General features: G+C 31.7%; 1 protein-coding gene across 1 annotated transcript; it reads left to right on the top strand.

The window, feature by feature from the left end:
* The first annotated feature begins 536 nt into the window (after positions 1–536).
* Positions 537–11,025, top strand: LOC108197044 (mitochondrial inner membrane protein OXA1). Its single transcript, XM_017364521.2, has 9 exons — positions 537–1,084; positions 2,118–2,208; positions 3,963–4,010; positions 5,877–5,935; positions 7,568–7,643; positions 7,763–7,894; positions 8,980–9,087; positions 9,668–9,722; positions 10,109–11,025. The coding sequence occupies exons 1-9, from the start codon at positions 639–641 to the stop codon at positions 10,396–10,398; spliced, it is 1,305 nt and encodes a 434-aa protein (XP_017220010.1). The 5' UTR covers positions 537–638; the 3' UTR covers positions 10,399–11,025.
* Positions 11,026–22,911: the final 11,886 nt, after the last annotated feature.

Below are 22,911 nucleotides of genomic sequence, written 5' to 3'. Positions count from 1 at the left end.
ATCTGATGTGACTACAAGTTTGTGTTAATTTTATGCACTGCAGTTACGTGAATAAGGAGAAAAGAAGAAGCCAGGGGAATATATTTAGTAATGCCTATTCTTCAGGGCAAGGAAGATCTTCAGAAAATAATTTCCTCTATTCTTCTTGTTTCTATTTGATCAGGCTGGATATGAGCCAAACAGATCACAAAGTTTTTTTTGCTTTAAATAATTCTAACTTATTTTTACTTTTTTCTCTACATAAAAATTTTAAACACTAAACTTTTATTCAGGGAAAAAAATAGTTCAAAATAATAAATCAAACTACTATAAATATATGTTGAACTCCGTCTCCCAATATAAAAAATAGGGGGATAAAGAAGTAAATAATTTCATCATTTAATGTTTTTTAGCCTAGCTAAATAAAACATAAAATACATCATTTTTAATTTATTAATAAATATTTGACCAATAAAAAGAGGGCTTGAACCAAAATTAAAGGGCAATAATAAATACAATATAACAGATTATTAATTTTTTTGGGAAAAACACAATATAACTGGTTATTTTTGCCTGTAATGATGCAGAGTTTATTGTTAGACTCTGAATCCCTGATCAATAAAATTAGAGTTGCTTCTGGTTGTCATCATTTTACATGAATGGCGTTTCGCCGCAGTCTCATCACACGAGCCAAGCTCTTCAATCAACACAAATTCGCCCCTTCATTTCAATTCATCCTCCACCAAAACGACACAGATGACTCTAAAACCCTAAACCCCCAATTTTCCCGCCAAAATCGCTCGTTTACGAGCACCGGATTGTTCAACACTGCTTTTCGGAACCCGGAGGCTTCGTACTCGGTGCTGAATGGGCTGAATTTGGCGCGAAACATGTCGTCGTCGCGGGCGATCGACGAGGCAGCGGGGAAGATGGAGTATATGAGTGACGTGGCGGGGGTGTTGAGTGATGGTGGCGTGGAGGTGGTGAGTCAGCAAGGTGTTGCGGCTGTTAGTGAGGTTGCGGTGGCTGCTGCTGATTCGTATTTTCCGGTTGCCGCTTTGCAGTATTTGATTGACTATGTTCATACTTATACTGGACTGCCGTGGTGAGTGTTTCTGTTTTGCTTTCCATATTTTTTCAAGTTTGTTAATGTGCTGGTCTCGTGTTGGTTTGGAAGTTATTGCATTTTGGTTGAAATGAATGTGTACGGAGCGTAATTTAAATAAAGCAAACATCTGGTGTCGTGTTCGGGTTATCAATTTGTACTGCCTAGTAATATGCAAAAAGAGTCGATTTTATTTAAAGAAACAAAGAATTTGTGCCTTTTATTATGAATATACAATTTCATTTTATTATTGAAGTAATTTGAAATTTAACAAGTTTGTTCCTAGTAAATAACAATTAGACCTTTTAGTATGCACTGGTGGTAGTAGTAAATTATACTCCTATAAGCCATGTGCTATTAATTTTGCCTTCTTAAGAGTTTGTGATTAGGGAACTCGATTTTATATAAATGTGGAACATAATATCTGAACATGAGGTGTTTTTTTGGCGTATATGTTTTAGAATAGTGCAAATGAAATGGAAGTTTAGATAAAGACTTATGATTTGTAGTGACTTAATGTGATAAGTGCTCAATTTAATTGTCTGTTCGAGTATTTTTATATTTTAGATGACTTGTGAGTTATTAAAATTTTATAATAAAAATAAGCTTGATACTTTGATAGGTTATTTATTTTAGTGTTGAAATTGACTATTATTAAAAATTATAAAATAATATAAGCTGTTCAAAATAAAAGTACATCCTACCAAGTTCTGGCTTTAAGTCAGTTTGTGGCTTACTTTAAACTATAAGCCAACTTCCGGCTTACTACCCAAACAAGCATTTTTCAGCTTAAAGTCAAAAATGACTTTAAGCCTTTTAGCCCAGGCAAACAGCCTCTTTGTCGATATTTTTAAACAGTTTAGAGTTATATCCGTGGTTGTGTAAGGTGAAGTATAGTTAATTCCCATTCAGTGGTTTTTTCCATACATGTTACTTTGAGACTCATAGCATGTGCTAAACATTCTCTCTTTTTAACTTGATGTAAATTTTACTTTATCTTACTGTAAGTTCGTAACAATGTAATAATATTCAGGTGGGGAAGCATAGCTGCAACAACTATTTTGATTCGATGGCTGGCAGTTCCACTAATGATTAATCAGCTCAAAACTACTTCAAAGCTAACGGTAATTTTCGTTTCTTCGTCCTTCATGCTTCACGGGTAATATTTATAGTGAATACTGAATACTCTGTATTGTACTAGTTGAAACTTGATATAATTACCATTGTGGCGGAAGCAAGATTTAGTAAAAGGGCGGGCGTCGCTTAAATATAAGAAATCGTCTTATAATCCAACAAAAGGAACTTAATACATAAAATCAATACAACAAATTTCTAAGACTTAGGCAATTGAATCCTACGAGAAGACATGTTTTGAAAACGATGTAAGATGTCATCATTTTCAATTTTTACAAATACTTCCTTCTCAATATATACTACCGAATATGTTTTTAAATGGGGGCAAATAGAAAACTTATGAAATTTTAAAGATTAAAAAATGAAAAACTAGTGGTCAAGGGTGGGCATTTGACCCCCCAGCGACTGCTCTCCCTCCGCCATTGATTACCATGACACGCAAGGAATTATTAGATCTCATAAACTTAACTTATTAAGTGTTACAATGATGTTTCTCACATTATGCTTTGAAATTAAAATGCAAAATCCAATCATCAAATGCTCGAAAAAAGCAAACCTCCCTTCTTTTCTTCATAGGACAAAACTGTTTACCTCCAATGTAGATGAAAAGTAAAGTTTGCACTGTTGACTTGATTGTTGCTTGGAATTTCTCTACGGCTCCACCTCAAATAGATAGAACTTCCGTCCCTGAATTGTCGATACAATGTAAAAAAGCAAAAGAATACAAAGTGAGAATAGAATATAACTCCAGTCAGACACAAAATTATTACTCCATTATATTTTTTGTTTAATGAATTTACAGTTCCACTACTACTAGTGTGGTACTGAAGCCAATATTTGGAGTTAAGACTACCAATATTTGCTTTAAAAAGATGTACCTTTGAACTTAGGTTAGTGTTCATATCTATTCAGTGATGAACCATACTTGAGAGTCGATCTTATAAGATGGTTTGACAGATCAACATAAAAGGCGAGCAAGCTTTAAGCTAATGTTCAGAATGCATATCATAGTGTGCAAATGACACTTCAAATTTTGGAGTTCACAAATAAACAACTGGCACATATTAATCATTAGTTTAGGATTTCATTGCATTGGTTACTGATCGACAAACTCTTCTCTCAATATCCAACCTCAAACTACATTGTGACCGTCCAGTGCAGAATATGACGTTTTGTCCGTGAGTAAGTTGGTTTGATTCATATATTCTCTCCTTTTGTAGTAATTTACCCATCATTAAGTGATAGATATTTATTGGAGATATTGGCTCAACTCTCCCTTAAAACAGGACACTATAAACATAGCCTCTTTTCTTTTTAATTGTAATTCATGATTTCAAGTCCTAAAAGCTGTGTCTTTTTCTTGACGAAAATGACAGAGACTTTCTACTCTTAATTTGTTTCGATCTATTTCTAAGATATCCAGTAAGCTTGGAATTTAAGCTATCTTATAGTGAACTTTTTTTTTTTAGCAGATCTTGGCATTTTGCACTTTTTTAATATTAATGGCACTTCCATATTGTGATAAATACGTGTATAATTTGTACAGTATGTCATTTCTGATAATTCAAGGCACTAATGTTTCAACTTTCAAGTTAATTTGTCTCTTTTTTTATATGACATTTTTCTAAGTTGTTTTTTGTGCTTCATCTCCATTTTCTTCTTATGCTCTATGTATTTGGTTTAATTTTAATATTGCTGATTGGAAATATTAGCAGATATTTAAAGATTATCTTATTTTTTGCAGCTTATGAGGCCGAAATTGGAGGAAATAAAGCAAGAGATGCAAGACAGGGTATGGACATTTAAGTTGGTAGTTGTATTATAAAAGATATATTGATGCAACGAAGAGCTCGGAAAATTGATAATTAATTTAATAATATATTATTATTTCAATGCAGATGTCTTTGTCACATATATCCAGGCTATCTATTAGAATATCTGTGATTAAGCAATATCTGGTAGTTGTTATTCACTAATCACTAGGAATCTAGAGGATAAGTTGGTTATTTGGATTGTTCTCCTGTTATCCATGTTAGGTTTGATCTATATATATAGGTGCAACCTTCCTCATTGTAATTATTCAAATAAAGAGTTGACATCATATTGGTGTAAGACAATTAGATATTGACCTTATCCTATTCCAGTCCTAAAAATCTACAATTCGTCAATACCACACTCGACCGCCGCAAATACTTGCCTTACCACATTTTTATCTCAGGACTTCCACCACACACTTGGCGGTCCTAACCAAACAGAAAACTGCATCCCCTTCAGATTTACAACCATGAAAGAGCACACTACAAATCTCAGATGATCAATTAGAAACCATAGGAAGGAAATACAGTGATCTAAGAACTAAGTGCTGGTGAGTATTGGTGTCATGCAACAACCGCCAGATTCCACATGTTACTCATCACTTATGATTAGAAGTGACAAAATTCGAAAAGACCCTAAACCCACACAGCTGACATGAAGAAACAGGAATTTGGGTCGGGAGTTTTTGGTATTGGGATGGGCTTGGTTTAATAGAAAATAAATCAAAAAATTTGGGTCAATATCTGGCTATTATGTATATTGGGTTTGAAATAAAAAAAAGATTACAGTTAGGCTTGGGTTAGTAGGGTTTCGTAGAGATTGGATACTTTGGCATATCTTTTATAAAGACGTGACTAAGTCCTCACACAGACGATTTGTTTTTTCAATCTTCAAGACACTATTAATAATGTTTTGTTGAGCTAAATTGATGGTAGCAATGAATGGTTGGTACGAAGGCCTTAAAGTGGATATTGGATAATGAGTTTGTATTCTGTCAAAAAGATAATATGCGGGTCAGGTGCTGGAGAACCTCACTACTATTGGTCACAATGAAATTCAAGATAGTAGCAAATGCGGATAATCTGTTGGGTGTCTACTTGATGAGGACAAGGATGAGTAGAAGGAACATTTAGAAGAGGAGATCAAAGTTGTGGAGTACCTCCATATAAATACAAATTATGGTGCATATTTTCAGATTTTTTCATGGACAAGATGATGTTTAATAAAATGACACAAATTTTCACTAGTACTTTTGTTTCTACTATTGGCTTAAAACTATTTGATCTTATATGTTTTAGATAATGTATATATCTATTTGCTATGTCTGTATATATTAAATTTGTGTGCGAAGAGTGCCTAAAAGTATCACTTAAGCCTTGGGAGCTCCTTTGCCTGTGTGCGCTTTCCACTTTTGATAACTATGCATGACTGATGACACGTCAGAATGTTGACGTTCCATACATAAAACAAAGGATATTACCAAAGACAATGAGGAACAACTGAACACAGGCTTGTTGGTAATTAATGTGAAGCCAACTATATTTCTGATGTTGTACATGAACATCACGATGATATACAAGTTGCACAAGATAACATGGTTTTCAAACCTGAAGTGGAAATTGTTGCACATCATGTCGAGTTCATTATTCCTAAATTTTTCAATGCAATCAAGGATCCAAGCAAATGTATATCTGCAGCTTACTACGAAATACAAATTTCCACCATATTTATTGTTTTTGCGGCTTACTGAACTCTCATATCTTTACATATGTATGTATGTACATATGTATGCATGCATGTATGTATGTATGTATATGTACTCAAATTCATTTATTTTGTGCAGGGTATGAGTCCTACTGCAGTAACAGAAGGCCAACAACGAATGTCTCAACTTTTTAAAGAGTATGTAACTTCTTACTTTGTGACATTGTCATACAGAATTATCTTTCATATGTTTATATATTTAATAGAAGACTTGGTGGTTATTAATTAGCTTTCTTACTTTTGTGGTCATATTTAAAGAATTACAAATTACTGATGACTTCAGTTTGTATAAGGATACCCACATGTTTCAATTTATTCTTTCTGTATATCAGTTTAGAGCCTGATTAAATTGTAAAAATATATAAACTGCACATTTGTGTTCTTAAAAAGCCCAAGCAGTTAAATCAATACTTAAGAAATTTGTCGTTTGGTATTGTGCAAAAAGAAATTTGTTATCTGAAATGAGATAATTATCTGTAATAATACATATCAATTTGTTTATACATTTCCCTTTTCCTTACAGTACATTTGTAATTCTTTTATCAGTAATAATCGGTAAGAATCTTTAAACTGGAAATAGCAATAATTTCAATCAGAAATTGTCCTTGTAATACAAATAAATTTTCTGTATCTATGTATTATTACCTATGTGCTTGTGTGTCATTCAAATAAAATTAATCTACGATTCCTGGTAATGTTGGTTTAAGGCTTATATGCACAAGTCCATGCTTCGATAATAATATGTTATTGAGAGCTCATGTTTGTCATTTGTGATGCTTTGCAAATCCTTTCCTTCAACTCCAGTTTTCCTCTGCATTTGCTCGTGCCCTATTACTTTGGAGCTAGTTTTAAATCCGCCTCTTCCCCCCCTCTTTTAGTAGTTTAAATGTTTCTTTGTCTTAACATACTTACAACTTCGGAGAAGATTGAATTTTGTGTACCTGAAATATACCTCGTCTATTACCTGCTAGATCAACTTTCAAATTTTGTGCACCGTCTTTTTTCATTTAACTGTGGAAGGGCTTTTGTCAAAATAGTATACTTGATGATAACACCCCCACCTCCTGGTTCTTAATTTATCTACTAACACCAGGAAATTTGGTAGGAAGCAACATGTTTAGAGAGCATTTTGTTTGTCCATTTAACATATTACTCTAGAAGAGGATTGGATATAATACTACAAAGTACAAATGTATTGGAATCCAAAATAAATTTTAAAAATCATAAGTTTATTCAAAAACCAATTGGAGTGAAAAAGTATTAAATAAAACCATTGTTGATTAATTGATATTGGTTGTGAACCTCTTTGTAACACAGTTACATAGAGTACCAAATTCTGCAAAATTTGTTCATGAACTATGAAGAAATGCTGATTTTGAGGATTGAATTTATATTGTCTGATTGGGAGAAGTAATTCGCACAAACTTTGAATTAGGATTGTTTAAATGATCAATAAATAATTCTATATATTTCTTTTTGCAAGTGTACTCCTGGTTAAAGTATATAGTGTCTTAACTGTCCATAATTTTCAATGAATTTTATTGCATCTACAGAAACATCACATTTTGATTGTTATGTTTTAAATATTGTGCTATTTGTGTTTATCATATTTGCTTGCACTTGTATCTTTGGATCTGTAAAATAACAAATTACGTGTTTAGTTACACCTGCAACTGAGACAGTTACCTTTACATCCTTCACCTTGATTGTTTTGGTAGTGAAAGCTGAATACATGTGTTGATTATTAACCCAGTAATGTTGGCAATGCAGATATGGTGTTACACCTTGGACTCCTTTAAAAGGACTCCTGATACAGGGTCCAGTTTTTGTCAGTTTTTTCTTTGCAGTAAGATATTATTCTTTCCACAATAAAGATATTAGATTTAATAATTTTTTTATTTTTGTTTTAGTTGATTACTCGTTATCTCCTTTTCCATATCACATCATAAATTTTTTCATATGCAGATTCAAAACATGGTTGAGAAGGTGCCATCTTTTAAAGAAGGTGGAGCATTCTGGTTTGTCGATCTGACAACTCCTGATAGTTTCTACATCTTTCCAGTTTTGACAGCATTGACATTCTGGATAACGGTTGAGGTAACAGTTTCATGACAATTCTTTTCCACGCGTATAAATATAATAGTAAATCTCTAAATCTAGGTAGTGATGCGAGTGATTGGATACATTTCCAGAATATTATTCTCTCAAATAAGAACAAACTTTAAAATTCTGGTTATTTTTTTGGGTCCAAAATTCAGAAAGCTAGGGGGTTGTGGAGTGACTACTTGGTGTTCCTACTTATAAGAATTTAGAAAGTCGCGGTGATCAGTGTTATTAAACATGATATGCCCCCTGAAGCGCAAAGGCATCCTGGAGCATAAGTGAATAATAAATCAGACTGATTTAAACAAGAAGAAAGATATGTCCATTATACACACACACATTTATACAAACAAAGCAGTAAAGACATCAAGAATCATATATGTCCGTGTGTAGTAATATACAAGAATCAGTATACAGGAGAAGATAGAAAAATATAGAAAAACCTGTTGCTTTTAAAAACGACCCAGATAACACCCCGGTCATCTGATAAAAAAGCGCCTTTCTTCTGTGTTTTCTGCATAGCGGATAAACCACTTCAGTAAAGTCACATTGCATCTCTATAGCAAAGCGCTTCCGGGGCGCATCACATCACTTCTCGCATATGTGGGCGCAGCGGGGAGAGAATTAAGCATTGAAAGTAATTGTATCCAAACTGGCTGTATATCCTGATAAGTATCCAAACCAGGTCTTGTCTTTCGTTGTAGCACACTCTTAGAATTCTATGTATAATTTTTTGACAGTTGTTTAATGACATGTAAGATTGGTTATTCAGCCTTTTTTTTTTTTTGCACGAATGCTTTTAATTATTTTTTTTTTTATACCTGCATATTATTTTACTTGCCACAATGGATTCAGTATGTGATGTTGTCATCTCTTTCAGTAACTTCTGTTAGAATGACTAATATATCATTTATCTACTAACTGTATATTATTGCCGAGGCTCCAATTTGTTGTGGTAGTTCATAACTGCATGCTATATTGTTCAAATGTGTTGCTACTCGATTTGGATGTTGCTGAAGATTCCTATGTCACTTTATTGTTTATTTCGGCCAACTCCTCAACTAATTGCCTTTCCACAGTGCAATATGCAAGAAGGTATGGAAGGTAATCCTGCTGGTGCAACAATGAAAAAAGTCATGAGGGTTTTTGCTCTTATCACAGTTCCTATTACCATGTCTTTCCCAAAGGTACTCAAGTAAATTATCTTCTCTTGATATGTATATAATGTATTTTAATTCTGATATCATTGCAAATTGTACTTGTCAAGTAGCACAGAGCATTGGTAAAGCCCCTCAGAGGAGGGATATATCTGCCTTATTTTCATACACCATGTGTGGAGCCTTTAGTGGGAAAACTCAGTTACAAATATCACTATAGTTTATATGGACAAAACATCGAACCAAGTTACTAAAACATTATACTAATGTATATAGAAAAATATGGGTCATAGTCTTGTAATTTGCAAAGAAAGTAGCTGTATGCTCATGCATTCGTTGTTAGATAATAATCTTACTTCTTTTTTTCATCCAATAAGTAGCTTCCACAGCAATTAATCTCATTATATTGGAAGGGCTTTTTATCATGTGGCATTTATATAATTATAAGTTTTGGAAGGAAGAGATGTGGTAGTAGTGTGTAGCATCTTTCCTTGCATCTCTCTGTGTTGCCAAATTTAAGTGGTCTATAAATATCAAGTTATATTAAGTTCAATGAACCCATATATCGAAGTATCAGCACCAGTAATCTAATGTGGAAGTTTTTATGCAGGCTATATTTTGTTATTGGATCACGTCTAACCTGTTTTCACTGTTGTATGGATCAGGTGAGCCCTTTTAGTTTTTTGCTCATCAAAAAATGCACTACTTTTATTTATTATACCTTCAAAAGAACCTCGAAAAACGTTTAAGTGTTATGCGAAAATTAAGCTTTCAAAGAGTAGCGATTTTTTTCAAACCCAACTCGTGCGAATGCTGGTATTTATATTCAATACCAAGCTAAACAAAATTCTTCAATGGTTTTACTTGTTTCAGGTTTACAGCTACTATTCCTATGATTATGTATCTTATTAAGCATATGAACCAATAATTCTGCTTAAGAAAATATGTTTACTCAATTTGAAACAACTAAGTACCATTTTAATATTCATTTGAACCATTATTGTTGGTTTCTGTTTTTAACTGCTTTACTATATCTCTTTATTCCTTACAGTAATTAGAGCACCAACTGTGAAAAAGCTCCTGCGCATCCCTGTCATACCTGTTGCACCAGTTACAACAGCACCACCTGCCTTCTCTTTTACCGAAGCACTTAAAAAGTATGTAGAAGCGCAAAAGAGGCAACCTCCACCACCTGCGAATCCATCAAATACGAGTTCCATACCTACCCAAACAGAAAAGCCAGCAAATCAAAACAAACCTGCAGTGTCATCGGTTCTGAGTCAAAGGATCAGGAGTTTAGAAAATCAAGTCAAGGGAAGAAAGAAGGGCAAAAAGAGGTGAAAAGTATTGAACTTTCACCATCCCGAGTAATGCACTAGCAATTATACGATTTTGTTAAACTAGAATAGATGTCACTTCATATATCTATGAGTGTTATGAATCGTTAGCTTGTGTAGAACATGCAACTTCTGTAGGTTTTAAGTTAAGAGGTTGGGGAAGTAAGAGCTTATCTTTTATCACGGGTTCTGCTACTTAAGAATATGGAGTTGTAGATTCTCATGTTTGTTACTTTTCGAACTGCTATTACAATGAATAGGAACTAAGAGAAGAAGAGGCTACAGATATGCCATCTTCTCTGGTGAATTGCATTCTTCTTAGTTAGATCCAGTTCATGCAGCCCATATTTTGTCCTACCGATGCTGTGGTGTATATGGTGTCGTGCAAATTTGCCAGAACCTGAATGAGGAGGCTGACAGGCTGTCAAGTTGGAATTAATCAAGTCAGTTGGAATTGTTTATCTCTCTGCGCATTTGGGGTAATTGATTCCATTTTTTAATGCATTATTATTTCATTCAGGCACAGTTAAGTTTCCACTTGCCCCCTTCAATGCAGTATAATTGTAGAGTACAGTTGAATTGCCCCCTTTCTGATTTAAAGTGCATGTGTCCTGTGATCTGCGTATGTTCAGTTATGACTTATGAGTCTTGTGACCACTTTTTAATTTTCATCGCTATCATAAAAGTTATCATAAAAGATGCGGGGGTATATTAATATTAATATTATCATAAAAGTTAATATTAATTTGATATGCATCAGTAGTTATCTTTTCACGATTTTGTAATTAAAATCAGTATTATTTAACTGAGATATATAATAATCTATTGTCATATATGTTTTCTATGATAAGTTATTATAGAACTGGCTACATCTTGTTCTACAAGATCCACATTTTGTGCTGTTTACAAACTACGGCATTGTTATAGCTAGTAGACGTGGGTCGCGGACTACTGATAACTGAAACAAGTAAATCACTCTTTAAAATATAATATAATAATATAATATAATGGGGCCGTTTGAGTGAGCTTAAAATAAGTGCTTATTGCTTAAAATAAATAAGTGGAGTAGAAGTTAGAAGCAAGATAAGATTTATAAGTGATTAAAGTGTTTGGGAAATAAGTAGAAGCCCTGAAACAAAAGCTAGTATTCCTAACTTTTTTTAAGTGCTTCTTGACTTCTTACACAAACGGTACGAAATAAGTGCTTCTAACTTATAAGTCGAGAAGTCCGACTTAAAAGGGGGGCCAAACACCCACAATATATGACTCTTAGTGAGTTAAACACATTGAAAAAGATGACAATTCCAATGCTCCTCTTTATACTTACTCTTTATTCATATTTTATTCATATAAATGAGAGAGAAGAGTGAAAAGAGAAAGAAAGGTTAGCTGTGAAATAGGAGAAAAATTAATATAATATTCATGAATAAAAAAGTTTAGAGCTATTAGATGTTTTTTAAAAGCGAGGAGAGATAATAAGCTCTTAAATTTTTAAAGAGTTTCTAGGATCTCATTGGAGCATCATTTTTTAATTTGCTCTTTGTTTAAGAGCCCCATTAGAGATGTTCTAAGACATCTTATAACTGCGGACAATGATAAACGGATAATTTAAACAATGCAATCTCGACAAAAATGTAGAAATTCATATCAATTTAATGTGTAACTTGATAAAATTAATTTAACTAGGGTATATCGCGTATTGGATAACAGGCGTGCCTAGGGCTGAGCAAATGGTCACCGAATTGAAATAATTGAAAACCGAAGTTTCATTTTTCTGAAAATCGATTTTTTTTGAAAACCGAACCAAACCAAACTTGTATTTCAAATTGAACCCGAATCGAAATACTTTGGTTTTTTCGGTTTGGATAAAAAGAAGCAACTTTTAAGAACAAAAAGCTGCAAATCGGCAATCAACCAGGATATTTTACCTAATTAGCTTTAAGTGTATTCGATTGGAATTTTAATATATTGTTTTTAGTCTATGAATTTTAATGATTTTAATTTTGTGTGGATACTTGATAAAATGTTGTAGAGTTGATAGATTTAAGCACAATGTTTCAAAATTTCATGAGATTACAAAAAATTTAAAATACACTGAAGAATGGCACAAAATCCATCATTTATGAAATCTAGAAAAATCCATCAGCAATTGAATACCATCAGATTTTAATGGATTTAAAACAATCCCAATTGAATATCATATGTTTTAAAATCCTAATTGAATATCACTAGATTTTGTAGCATAATTTAAAATTCTAATTGAATATCCAAGATTTTAATAGACTTCAAACAATCCTAATCGAATATCCTCCAATTTCAAGAATGAAAAAAAAATACTTTAAAATCTCAATCCAATAGACCCCTCCTGATATTTCTTCAGGAATAGCCTACGTTGTATTACAATATTGAAGGATGAGCCCAGGAGAAGGACTCGACATCAAATTCAATGTACCTGATGTAGCAGGATATTGATTTTAACGGTTGATTGGTGTATGCATCCTCTCAACTATCTTATTAACCAGCTACCCAAAGATCTGGCCGCTGGTGGTGAGGAAGGTGGTTGCAACTTGCAAGCGCAAGGCGCTGATAGGCGATGGCATACTTAACAGATTAGATGGGTATGGCATACTTAACAGATTAGATGGTTTTAGTCGATTGAGGCTTTGGGCTACTGTAAGACAGTAAGTAATTAGCAATGTATATATTTTAATGTATTATTAATATTTATATTAAATATAAATATAATTTTAAATTTTTATATATACATAAACTTCGATAATTTCAGTTAAACCGAAATTTTGTTTTCAAAAATCAGACCAAACCGAATTTTTAGTTCGGTTATAACAGAAAACCGAATTAACTGGAATTTTAAAAAATTCCAAACCAGAGCGGATCGAATTTATACGGTTCGGTTATTCGGCATCTGTTCGATTTTGCGGCACACGCAAAGTTTGTCATCATATTATCATGGTTTCGTAATCGAGGTAACAAAAGAGATTCAGTACGCAAAATGGAAATCTCATTCTTAAAGTGTGATTCATAGGAGTCAATAGTCATGTACTGCCACTACAACGCGTTATTCACATTTCACGTTTTTGCAAATTTATTAAAGTGATAGAGTTTTCTACCCCGAGAGTTATATTAGAAGAGGTTGAAGAAAGATTATACTAAGAGATACTTTCTCTGGTTTTTTTTATAAGTTATTTAGATCTTTTGCACAAAATTTTATGTGCTTTGATCATTTATTTAAAATTATTTTTTTAAAAAAATTCCTTTTTAAAATAAAATATGTGTTTTAAATTTTAATTCAGAAAAAAAACTACAAAAACTATATTAAATAGGTGATCTAAGCACATAGAATTGTATGAAAAAGACTAAATGACTTATAAAAAGGACTATAGAGAATATGTAAGTTTTCTCGAACGTTTATACAGTAAAACAAAACGTCTAAAAAGAGAACCACGGTGTAAAAAACACATTGAAGACGTTTTCGTTTTCTGATTTTATTAAGATCATGATATTTATATATCAATTTTCACCGACTAATATGGACTCAGAATGAATTGTTTTTCTATCACCAACTTTTTAAAAAGAAGAGGAGATTCAGGATTTTAAATAATTAAAAAAAATAACAAATATCAATTTTCACCTACCAACATGGACTCGAATGAATCACTTTCCTGCCACCGGCTTTTTAAAAAGAAGAGGAGATTCAGGATTTCAAATAATTGGAAAAATAGTCCCGAATTTTACAAAATCTAGAAGTTCAATTTGGAAAAAAATGCTATATGATGCAGTGTTTTGTTATTTTAATCCGAGCAAAATAGCGTTCTATTCTCTTTAAATCTAGCCATATGATGTAGCTTTTTTGATGAATATCTCAAACGTTACACGATGTAGCGTTAATAAATTGATATTCGGGGTCATTTTAATAAATGATATTCGTGATATTCAAGGTATTAACTAGGGTGAAAACGAGTCGAATAGGCACGAACAAATTTATAATTACTCAGATTCAGTTCGGATTCGAATTAAAATTATATAAGTTTATTCAGATTCGACTCGAAGTCGAACATCAATATTCGTATATGATTCGGCTGTGCTCGAACAAATACCAAATTACTCAATTTTGTATAATCATATCAGAATTCGTAAAATATAATTAAAAAATATGAATACTCGAATAATTATTTACTCTAACTAAAATATAATCATTTGTAAAGTATTATATTAATATAAATATTGTTTATATGACGTATATTATACACAATAATATACAAATTTTATGAATTCGATTCGAGTATTTTTAATAAATATATATATTCGAGTACTTTTAAATTAATCAAACTACTCTAAATAAATATTATTGAGCATCTACTAAATCAAAATCTATATTTGTTCGAATTATAAAGCCGTATTTGAATTCGCTCATATTTTATACGAATACAGATTATATTCGTTTTTTATGAATCAAAACCGGGTTTGAACCCGGATTACTCAGATTTGTTTCGGTCCTAATCATCATTAGGATATAGTGATAATTGAGGTCTTGACACCCAAACAATTGATGTTTAACACGTGCATTTTCAATTACGGATCTCACAATTATAATTGTTAATTTAAAAGTTTACCTTTTGTTTTGTAAATATATATAATTTACACTTTTAGTTAATAAAATTTTAAAAAAATATATCTAATTATATGATCAATACACTTAAAAATAGACGTTAGAAAGTCATTTTCCAATTATTTATAAAAAAGAGAATATAAATTTTTTTTTTATTTTTTTTTAACGTAGGAACCCGCAGCCGCTACCCTTCGGGTGCGCACTGGGTAAACCCACGAACTCACGTGATAGCCTGCAAATCACGTGAACCAAGGTAAACCGCACTTAAGCGACAGGCTCTGGTCCAGGAGGCATAATCACAAATTTCGCTCCCTTCGAAGTCGAACCTGTGAACATGAGGATACAAGTCCACTCTTTTAACAAGTCGAACTCTTTTAATTTGATTCAAGCACTGTTTGATTAAGATTCGAGATTATGCAACTTTAAGTTGTCACAAATAGCAAGAAGACACTAGGAAGAATGTTTTTTTTTACTGCCACACTATTTATCCTATAAAAAACTTATGTCTTCATTTCATACTAGCTTTTTTGGCCCGTGCTACGCACACGGGTATTGATTCTTTGATTTTTATCAACTTAATCTATACTTTATGTCGTGATTTACCCCAAATCTGGCGGGTAATCAGCGCAGTCAAATTATTTATTATGAGTTTTAAATTATAGAATTTTACATGTTTATTAGCATTTTGTCCCGTGCTACGCACACGTGTATGATTTTTTGTTTTTTTTATCGAGTTAACTTATACATTATTTATTAACAAATAGTATGATATGAGATATAAGTTATGAAAGCAACGTACGTAAGTGTTAAAATACCTGAGTTCTGTTATTGGCGATCAGTACGTTGTAGATGTTAAAAATAATATATACAAATGTCGACTGAAAAAATAAAATCACGCAACAGAATTTATAACGATGCGGACTATATAAATCTTTGTGTTTAGAAATATATATATATAATTATTAACTTAATTAACCCTCTGTTCTAAAAGTCAATGATTAATCACGATTAATTACCGATTAATCCTTGTTCCGTAGCTCGCCGAACTGATTAAATCTCCGATTATGCAGATTATAGAGATTACATCCATTCCTCAATTATAAAATTAAGGTGAATATGCTGATGATTATGAAAGGATATCTTCGATATATAATTATTTATATACTTGTTTCGGTATTTGTGACAAACATTAAAAATTAAATTCACCTAGTAATCCTCCCAAATAGGTCATAAATTTATTTGATTAATTAAAAGTGGAAAGTTATTTTTGGCAAGTAATTTTTAATCTCTAAATCTTCCTTCGTATCAAAATACATTCATTTTAAAAGAAATTTTTCTGATTACGCAATAGTGGCGCAGAGGCGTTTCTTGAGATTACGATTACCTCTTTCTTGCTACTGCAACATTAAATTACATGAAGCTCGAAAAAGGACTATCAAGATTTGGTATTCTTTAGAGTACTCATGTTACATTATTTACAAAATTTATATTTAAAGTAATTTATTCCATATTTAAACATTTATTATCTCTCGGAATAAATTAGTTTAAATCTTTCAAAAAATTATTAAATCCTTCATTCCTCAAGATTTATTTTATTCTAGGAAGGATTTATTTTCTCCATATTAATATTTGTCTCTAAAATATTAATATCATGTTTATACTTCTTCTGAAATATTTTCTCCCGGTCTCTCAAATTCAGTATTTTTCGGAGAAAAATATTCGCAATACTTAGAAAGCTCTTTCAACGTATCAAATTCATGATTCATCATGAACAATATTTTTCTAAGTATTTTGGTATCAAAACCTTCGTCAAGTATCCTTCTCTGTTTTCCAAAAGACGAAGTGTTTCGGTTTTTCATAAAACGGCTTTTATCTTAGAAAATCGGTTTAAATACCTTAAGATTATTCCCGTCCCTCAAAAGTATTTTATCTTTATGGGAAAATATTTTAAGTATTTATTCAAGTTTTAAGTTTGACCATAATCCCTCTCTGATAATTTCGAAAGAATTATCGTATTTTATTTGAAACCCGAAAACATGATTTATCGTTTTAAATCCAAATAAAATACTTCCACTTGCCAAAATGACTTGAAACTTGAGATTAGCCAATTAAATATTATTCTTAGTGCATGGTTAAATTTTCGTAATTTTCCGAGAACTTTCATTTCGGAGCGTTTCCTGACTGCCGACCCGATCACTGGCTGAACGTTTGACCAAGCTAGAGTTGACCAAAAATTACCAAAATTTCCAGAATGCCATTTTGTAATATTCTAAGATTTATCATATTTTTTCCGTAATTTATTTCGCACGTTCGAAATATCACGTTTTTATTGTAACGGTTTTTATCGGTATCTCGTAAAGCGTGTCTGTCTTCTAGTGCATTAAATGCCCTGAATTTTTAGTCCAAGATGCTGGTCAAGAACACCTTTTTAGGTGTGGGGGACAAGGGGACAAAGTGGAGTAGTGGCCAAGGTATGGTTAATTACCATTTGCATTTTTACTTCTACTTTTCTTACATTTACCCCACCCATTCTTGCCTATAAATACACCCCTCCACCCATTCATTTTTCCCAAGCTAATAGCCAAGTATATGCTGAGATTTTAGAGAAGAAACACTCTCCCAAAGTTTATTCAAGTGCCAACTTCTTCTACTTCATCTTTAAAACCTTCGATTCTTCATATATTCCGATATATACAAGGTTTTAAACCCCGAAGCTTCGTTCCACCCAACCAAGCTCCGCTCATCTTAGCATTTTCATAAACCACTCTTTTCAACCTCCCGAAGGGCTGCTCAAATTCATTCGTGTGCTTAAAGTCGTATCGAACCTCCGACGAATTTCTCCGGCGAGCTTTCGTGCATTAATCGTGTAAGTGGTTTCTTTTAGCTTCAATTATCCGAGTCTTAATCGACCATTTTCAAAGGGCTTTTCAAACGAATTTCTCTTCATCTTAAGCTCTCTTGATTTCAAAATACTCGAGTTGGCCACTCGTTATTATCGGGAATATTGTGCACTAACTTTACTTGCTCACTAACTCATAAATTGTGCTCCCATTCCCATCACTCCCATACCCTTCTTGTTTTAGTGAGAAACCCATTTTTCAGCCCTGTGCTCGGTGGGGATATCATTAAGATAAGATACGTGGTATTACGTGTTTATTTTCCGAACGTGTGTGTCGGGAGTGATTTTACTTGTTTCGGTGGTAAACCCCGTTTGGGCCTTCTCGCTATCGCGGGGTGTTATCCGAACAAGCTACTTGGTTCGATTGCGTTCGTGAGAGTGTGTGTGATATATCTTGCTCGACTTCGACTCCGTCTTTTCAAAACTCACTCATCACTCGATCTTATTAAAATCAACAACTTATATTTCTCCGCGCGATATAATTTGTTAAAATTGAACCAACGACTTAACCACCATACTAAAACGTTATAATCGACTAATTTCAACGTGGTTAAAATTGGACTAAAACTTGCGGAACCAAAACTTTTATAAAACAAGGATATATTTGCTTGTGGATATTGTGTTCTAACTTTTGTAGTGAGGTGAAGTGAAGTGAGGTGATCTTCGTTCTAAGACCCAAGTCTTTGACGTATTGACGGGGAGTTGATAGTCATAGCACCGTGAAGAAGAGGAAAGACCCAAGATCTAATACCTAAGATCCAAGACCGGCGAAAGGTTTAGAAGTACAAAGACCACTGGAGGTGCAACGACTTTGAGGAAGTGACAAGGATAGTTACGTTCCGAGACAAGTCTTGTTATTTACATTTATAGTGAGGAGGTAACGAAGAGTTACGCTCCAAGATATATATTTGTAAAGGCTTCTCCGCCTACTGTAAAGGAGTTCTTTATAGTAGAGAAAATCTCGAGTCCGGGGAGGAGCTCGGGGACTGGAATAGGGGTGAGTGGACTCCAAGGGTTGAGTTAGCCACCGCGAACCAGGATAAAATTGCTCGTGTGATATTTTCCTTTTCTTTTCTTACACTTCCGCACGTAACTGCCAATACTCTCGATACAAGTTCTAAAGAAGGGGTGAAAACTTTTTAAAACGACATAAATATTTTTAATTGGTGATTAAGCTATTCAACCCCCCCTTCTAGCTTAATTAAACCATCTATCGGGACCTAACAGATTAATATCATTAATATAATCAAATATTTAATATAATAATGGTATTTCATGTTTGGAATAAAAATCTATAAGTTTATGGATATATTATTAAATCATTATTTGTATAGTCAAAATAATAAAAAAAATATTAGGTAATTTTTATCTAAAATATTTCTAAAAAACATGAAAATAGTAATGATTATATAATTAAAGTTTCTCGGCGTCGCCTAACGGCGACGCCTCTTACCTTAAATAAAATAGCAAAAAATAATAATAAACTGTATGTAAAGAATTTTACTATTAAGTTATTTGAATAAAGCGATGCTCATCTATAAAATTTTTATTCAAATAAAAAAAATACTCATAGCATTTTGGCCCGTGCTATGTACACAGATAGGATTTTTTGTTTTTTTTCCAGTTAAGCTATACATTTTTTTATTAACAAACAGTATGATATGAGATATAAGTTATGAAAGACAACGTAATAGATTTTTCATTAGTATCATTAATTAAGGTGAATATGCTCATGATAGAGTTTCCTCCCGTCCTTATATAAAAATTGATAAACATGTTAAGAAATAATTAACTTAGAAAGAATACATCAATAAAGAAATACATATGTGGTTTCAAAAAAAAAAAAAATACATATGTAGTCATAATTCAGTTACATTACTAAAATTATGTGCTACAATTATTACCTACATTAAAAACTGATAATAAGAAGATATACGTCGTAAATATCTATAATGGAATAGATTCTGTATCGATTTAAGAACGGAATAGATTTTTCATTAGTATCATTAATATAACCAAATTTTAATATAATAATAATATTTTATGTTTGGAATGAAAATTTATAAGTTTATGGATCTATTATTAAATCATTAATTGTATATTTAAAATAATTAAAAATAATTTTTTTTCAAAAATATTTATAAAAGACATGAATATAGTAATTACTATAAAATTAAAATTTCTCGGTGTCGCCTAACGGCCACACCTCGTATCTTGAATAGAATAACATAAAATTATAATAAACCGCATGTAAAAAAATTTATTGTTAATTTGTTTAAATAAAAATATGCTCATTTATTACCACATGAAAATTATTTAAGCATTTTGGCCCGTGCTACACACACGGGTATGAAAAAAGTACTCTATTAATAATGAAATTATAACAAAAATTCTTGATCTGAAAGTTGAATGTAATGAACATGAAAACTGTATAAATTAAACGAAATAGTATTGTAGTAAAAAATGTCAAAATCTATGGAAATCAAATGAAGTTTGACTTCCTATTCGCATATAAGCTATTACAGTCCAGATCCATGTATCAAAAATTTGAAAAACCTAGTATATGAATACTTCCTTATTAAGAGCTGAAATTATGGAGTGAGAAAGGACTCCATTAATTTGAATTTATAACAAAAAGTTTTAATTTGAAAATTAAATATAGTGTTTATGGAAACTACTATATTTTATACAAAAATGGATGGTAATAATAAATGCCAAAATCATTGAAAATCAAATAAACTTTGACTATATTTCCTTATTTACATATAAGTTATAGCCGGCTAGATTCATGTATGTGAAAATTTTGAAAGTCTAATATATAGAAACTTCTTTATCAAGAGTTAAAATTGTGAAGTGAAAAAATACTCCATTAATTGAAAATTATAACAAAAAGTCGATCTGAAAATTGAATATAATGAAAATGAAAACTGCCCAAATTATACGAAAAAGTATTGTAGTATTAAATGCTAAAATAAGTGGAAATCAAATTATGTTTGACTACATTTCCTTTTTTTCTATGTATTATAGCAGTCTATATCCATGTATCGAAAAATAAAAAAATAAAAAAAATTAACATATAAAAATATCAAAAGTCTTGATTTGGAAATGAAAAGTATTGAATATGGAAACCAGTATATATTATACAAAAAAAATTGTAATAATAACGGACAAAATCAGTTAAATCAAATAAAATTTGACTATTTTTCCTTATTTACATATGGGTTATAGCATGCTAGACCCATGTATCCAAAAATTTAAAAGGTCAAATATATAAAAACTTCCTTATCAAGAGATAAAATTATAGAGTGAAAAAAAACTCTACTAATTTGAAATTATACCAAAATGTCTTGATTTAAAAATTGAATATAATGAACGTGGAAACCGCATAAATTAAATGAAAATGGTATTTTAGTAATTAATATCAACATCGATGAAAATCAAATAAAGTTTGACTTCTCTATTTGCATATGAGCTATAACAGTCTAGATCCATGTATCCGAATATTTAAAAATCTAATATATATAAACTTCCTTATCAAGAGCTGAAATTGTGGAGTGAAAAAGAACTCCATTTATTTGAAATTATAAAAAAAAGTCTTGATTCGAAAATTGAATATAGTGAATATGGAAACCACTACATATTATACAAAAAAGGATTAATGCCAAAATCATTGAAAATCAAATATATTTTGACTACATTTCCCTATTCACATATGATTTATAGCAGGCTAGATTCATTTATCTGGACGAAAATTGCGTCATATTCATTCTCGGTGTCTCCTGTCAAAATACAATGACACGCGATAAGAAGTAAACAAAAAGTCTTGATCAATGAGCAGATGTTGACAAAAATTGAATATAAATCTTCACACGGTGAGCATCCGATAGTGGCCTGGACGAATCATCTCTATTCAACAGCGGCAAGGAAAACTCAATAATAAAAAGAGGCTCAGTAAATGCATTAGAGGACTTATATGCATCATAATCACTATTAATACGAAAGGAAATTATGCAAAAATAATGTAAAAAAATTAATTACAAAATATTATGTCATCAATACAATATAAAAAAACTTAAAAACTGGAATAAAAATATAAAAAAATAAAACATACACCAATGCTAAGCCACAATCCCATATGTGGAGGTCGTATACTTTCACAAAAGCCTCTCCAGCTTTCCAAACTTTCACCCAGTGACTGTCTTAATCTAATATCAAGTGAATCAAATCAGCGTCCCACATGAGAATACCTATTAAATAACAGACACAAACTTATTACAAATTGTTGTATATCACACAAATGATTCTACATGAAGACGTTAACGACAATACGATCACGCTCAAACGACTTTCTAGGAACCAAGACCAAGAGTACTGTATCTTGAAAATAAATGCGTATGGAAACTTTACTCTAGTGCAGAAATCAATTACAAAATTATTTTGTAATACTTGAACCGATTTCACTCTAATATCTTCATGCATTTCTTTTAACATTAATCCGAAACACAAATAGAGTTTAAAGAGATTAACATGTTGGGAACAAAAAATATATTAAATGAATTAAAAAACACAAAGAACAAACAGTTTAGTTTAGACATTCTAACAAACACTTTATGTCCTATGAATTATACTAACCACAAATTAGAGATAAATTGAATCCAGAAGAATTAAAAGAGAAAACACTAAGATTACTTTTTGCACAACATAAATCCCAACACGAAGAGTTAAAAATGATGTTCAAAAAATAATCTCAAGTTCTATATCACAACACAAATCTTTCATTTGCACAAAAGTGTTCGAACCTTTTCTCAAATTCCATAAACATGAAATCAATAGAAATCGTGAGGACGGATCTCTCAGTTTTTCTCTGAAGCAAATTATCAAACACGTTAAATACAAAATCATGTACTGATTATTATATCTGCAGTGTTCAAACAACAAACTCAGAACCCGTTCAAAAATAATAGAATGAACAAATATACACAATGGAGCAA

The sequence above is a fragment of the Daucus carota genome, chromosome 8 (assembly GCF_001625215.2).
Source record: "Daucus carota subsp. sativus chromosome 8, DH1 v3.0, whole genome shotgun sequence".
Taxonomy (NCBI): Eukaryota; Viridiplantae; Streptophyta; class Magnoliopsida; order Apiales; family Apiaceae; genus Daucus; species Daucus carota.
This window is presented reverse-complemented; position numbering and strand designations above follow the sequence as displayed.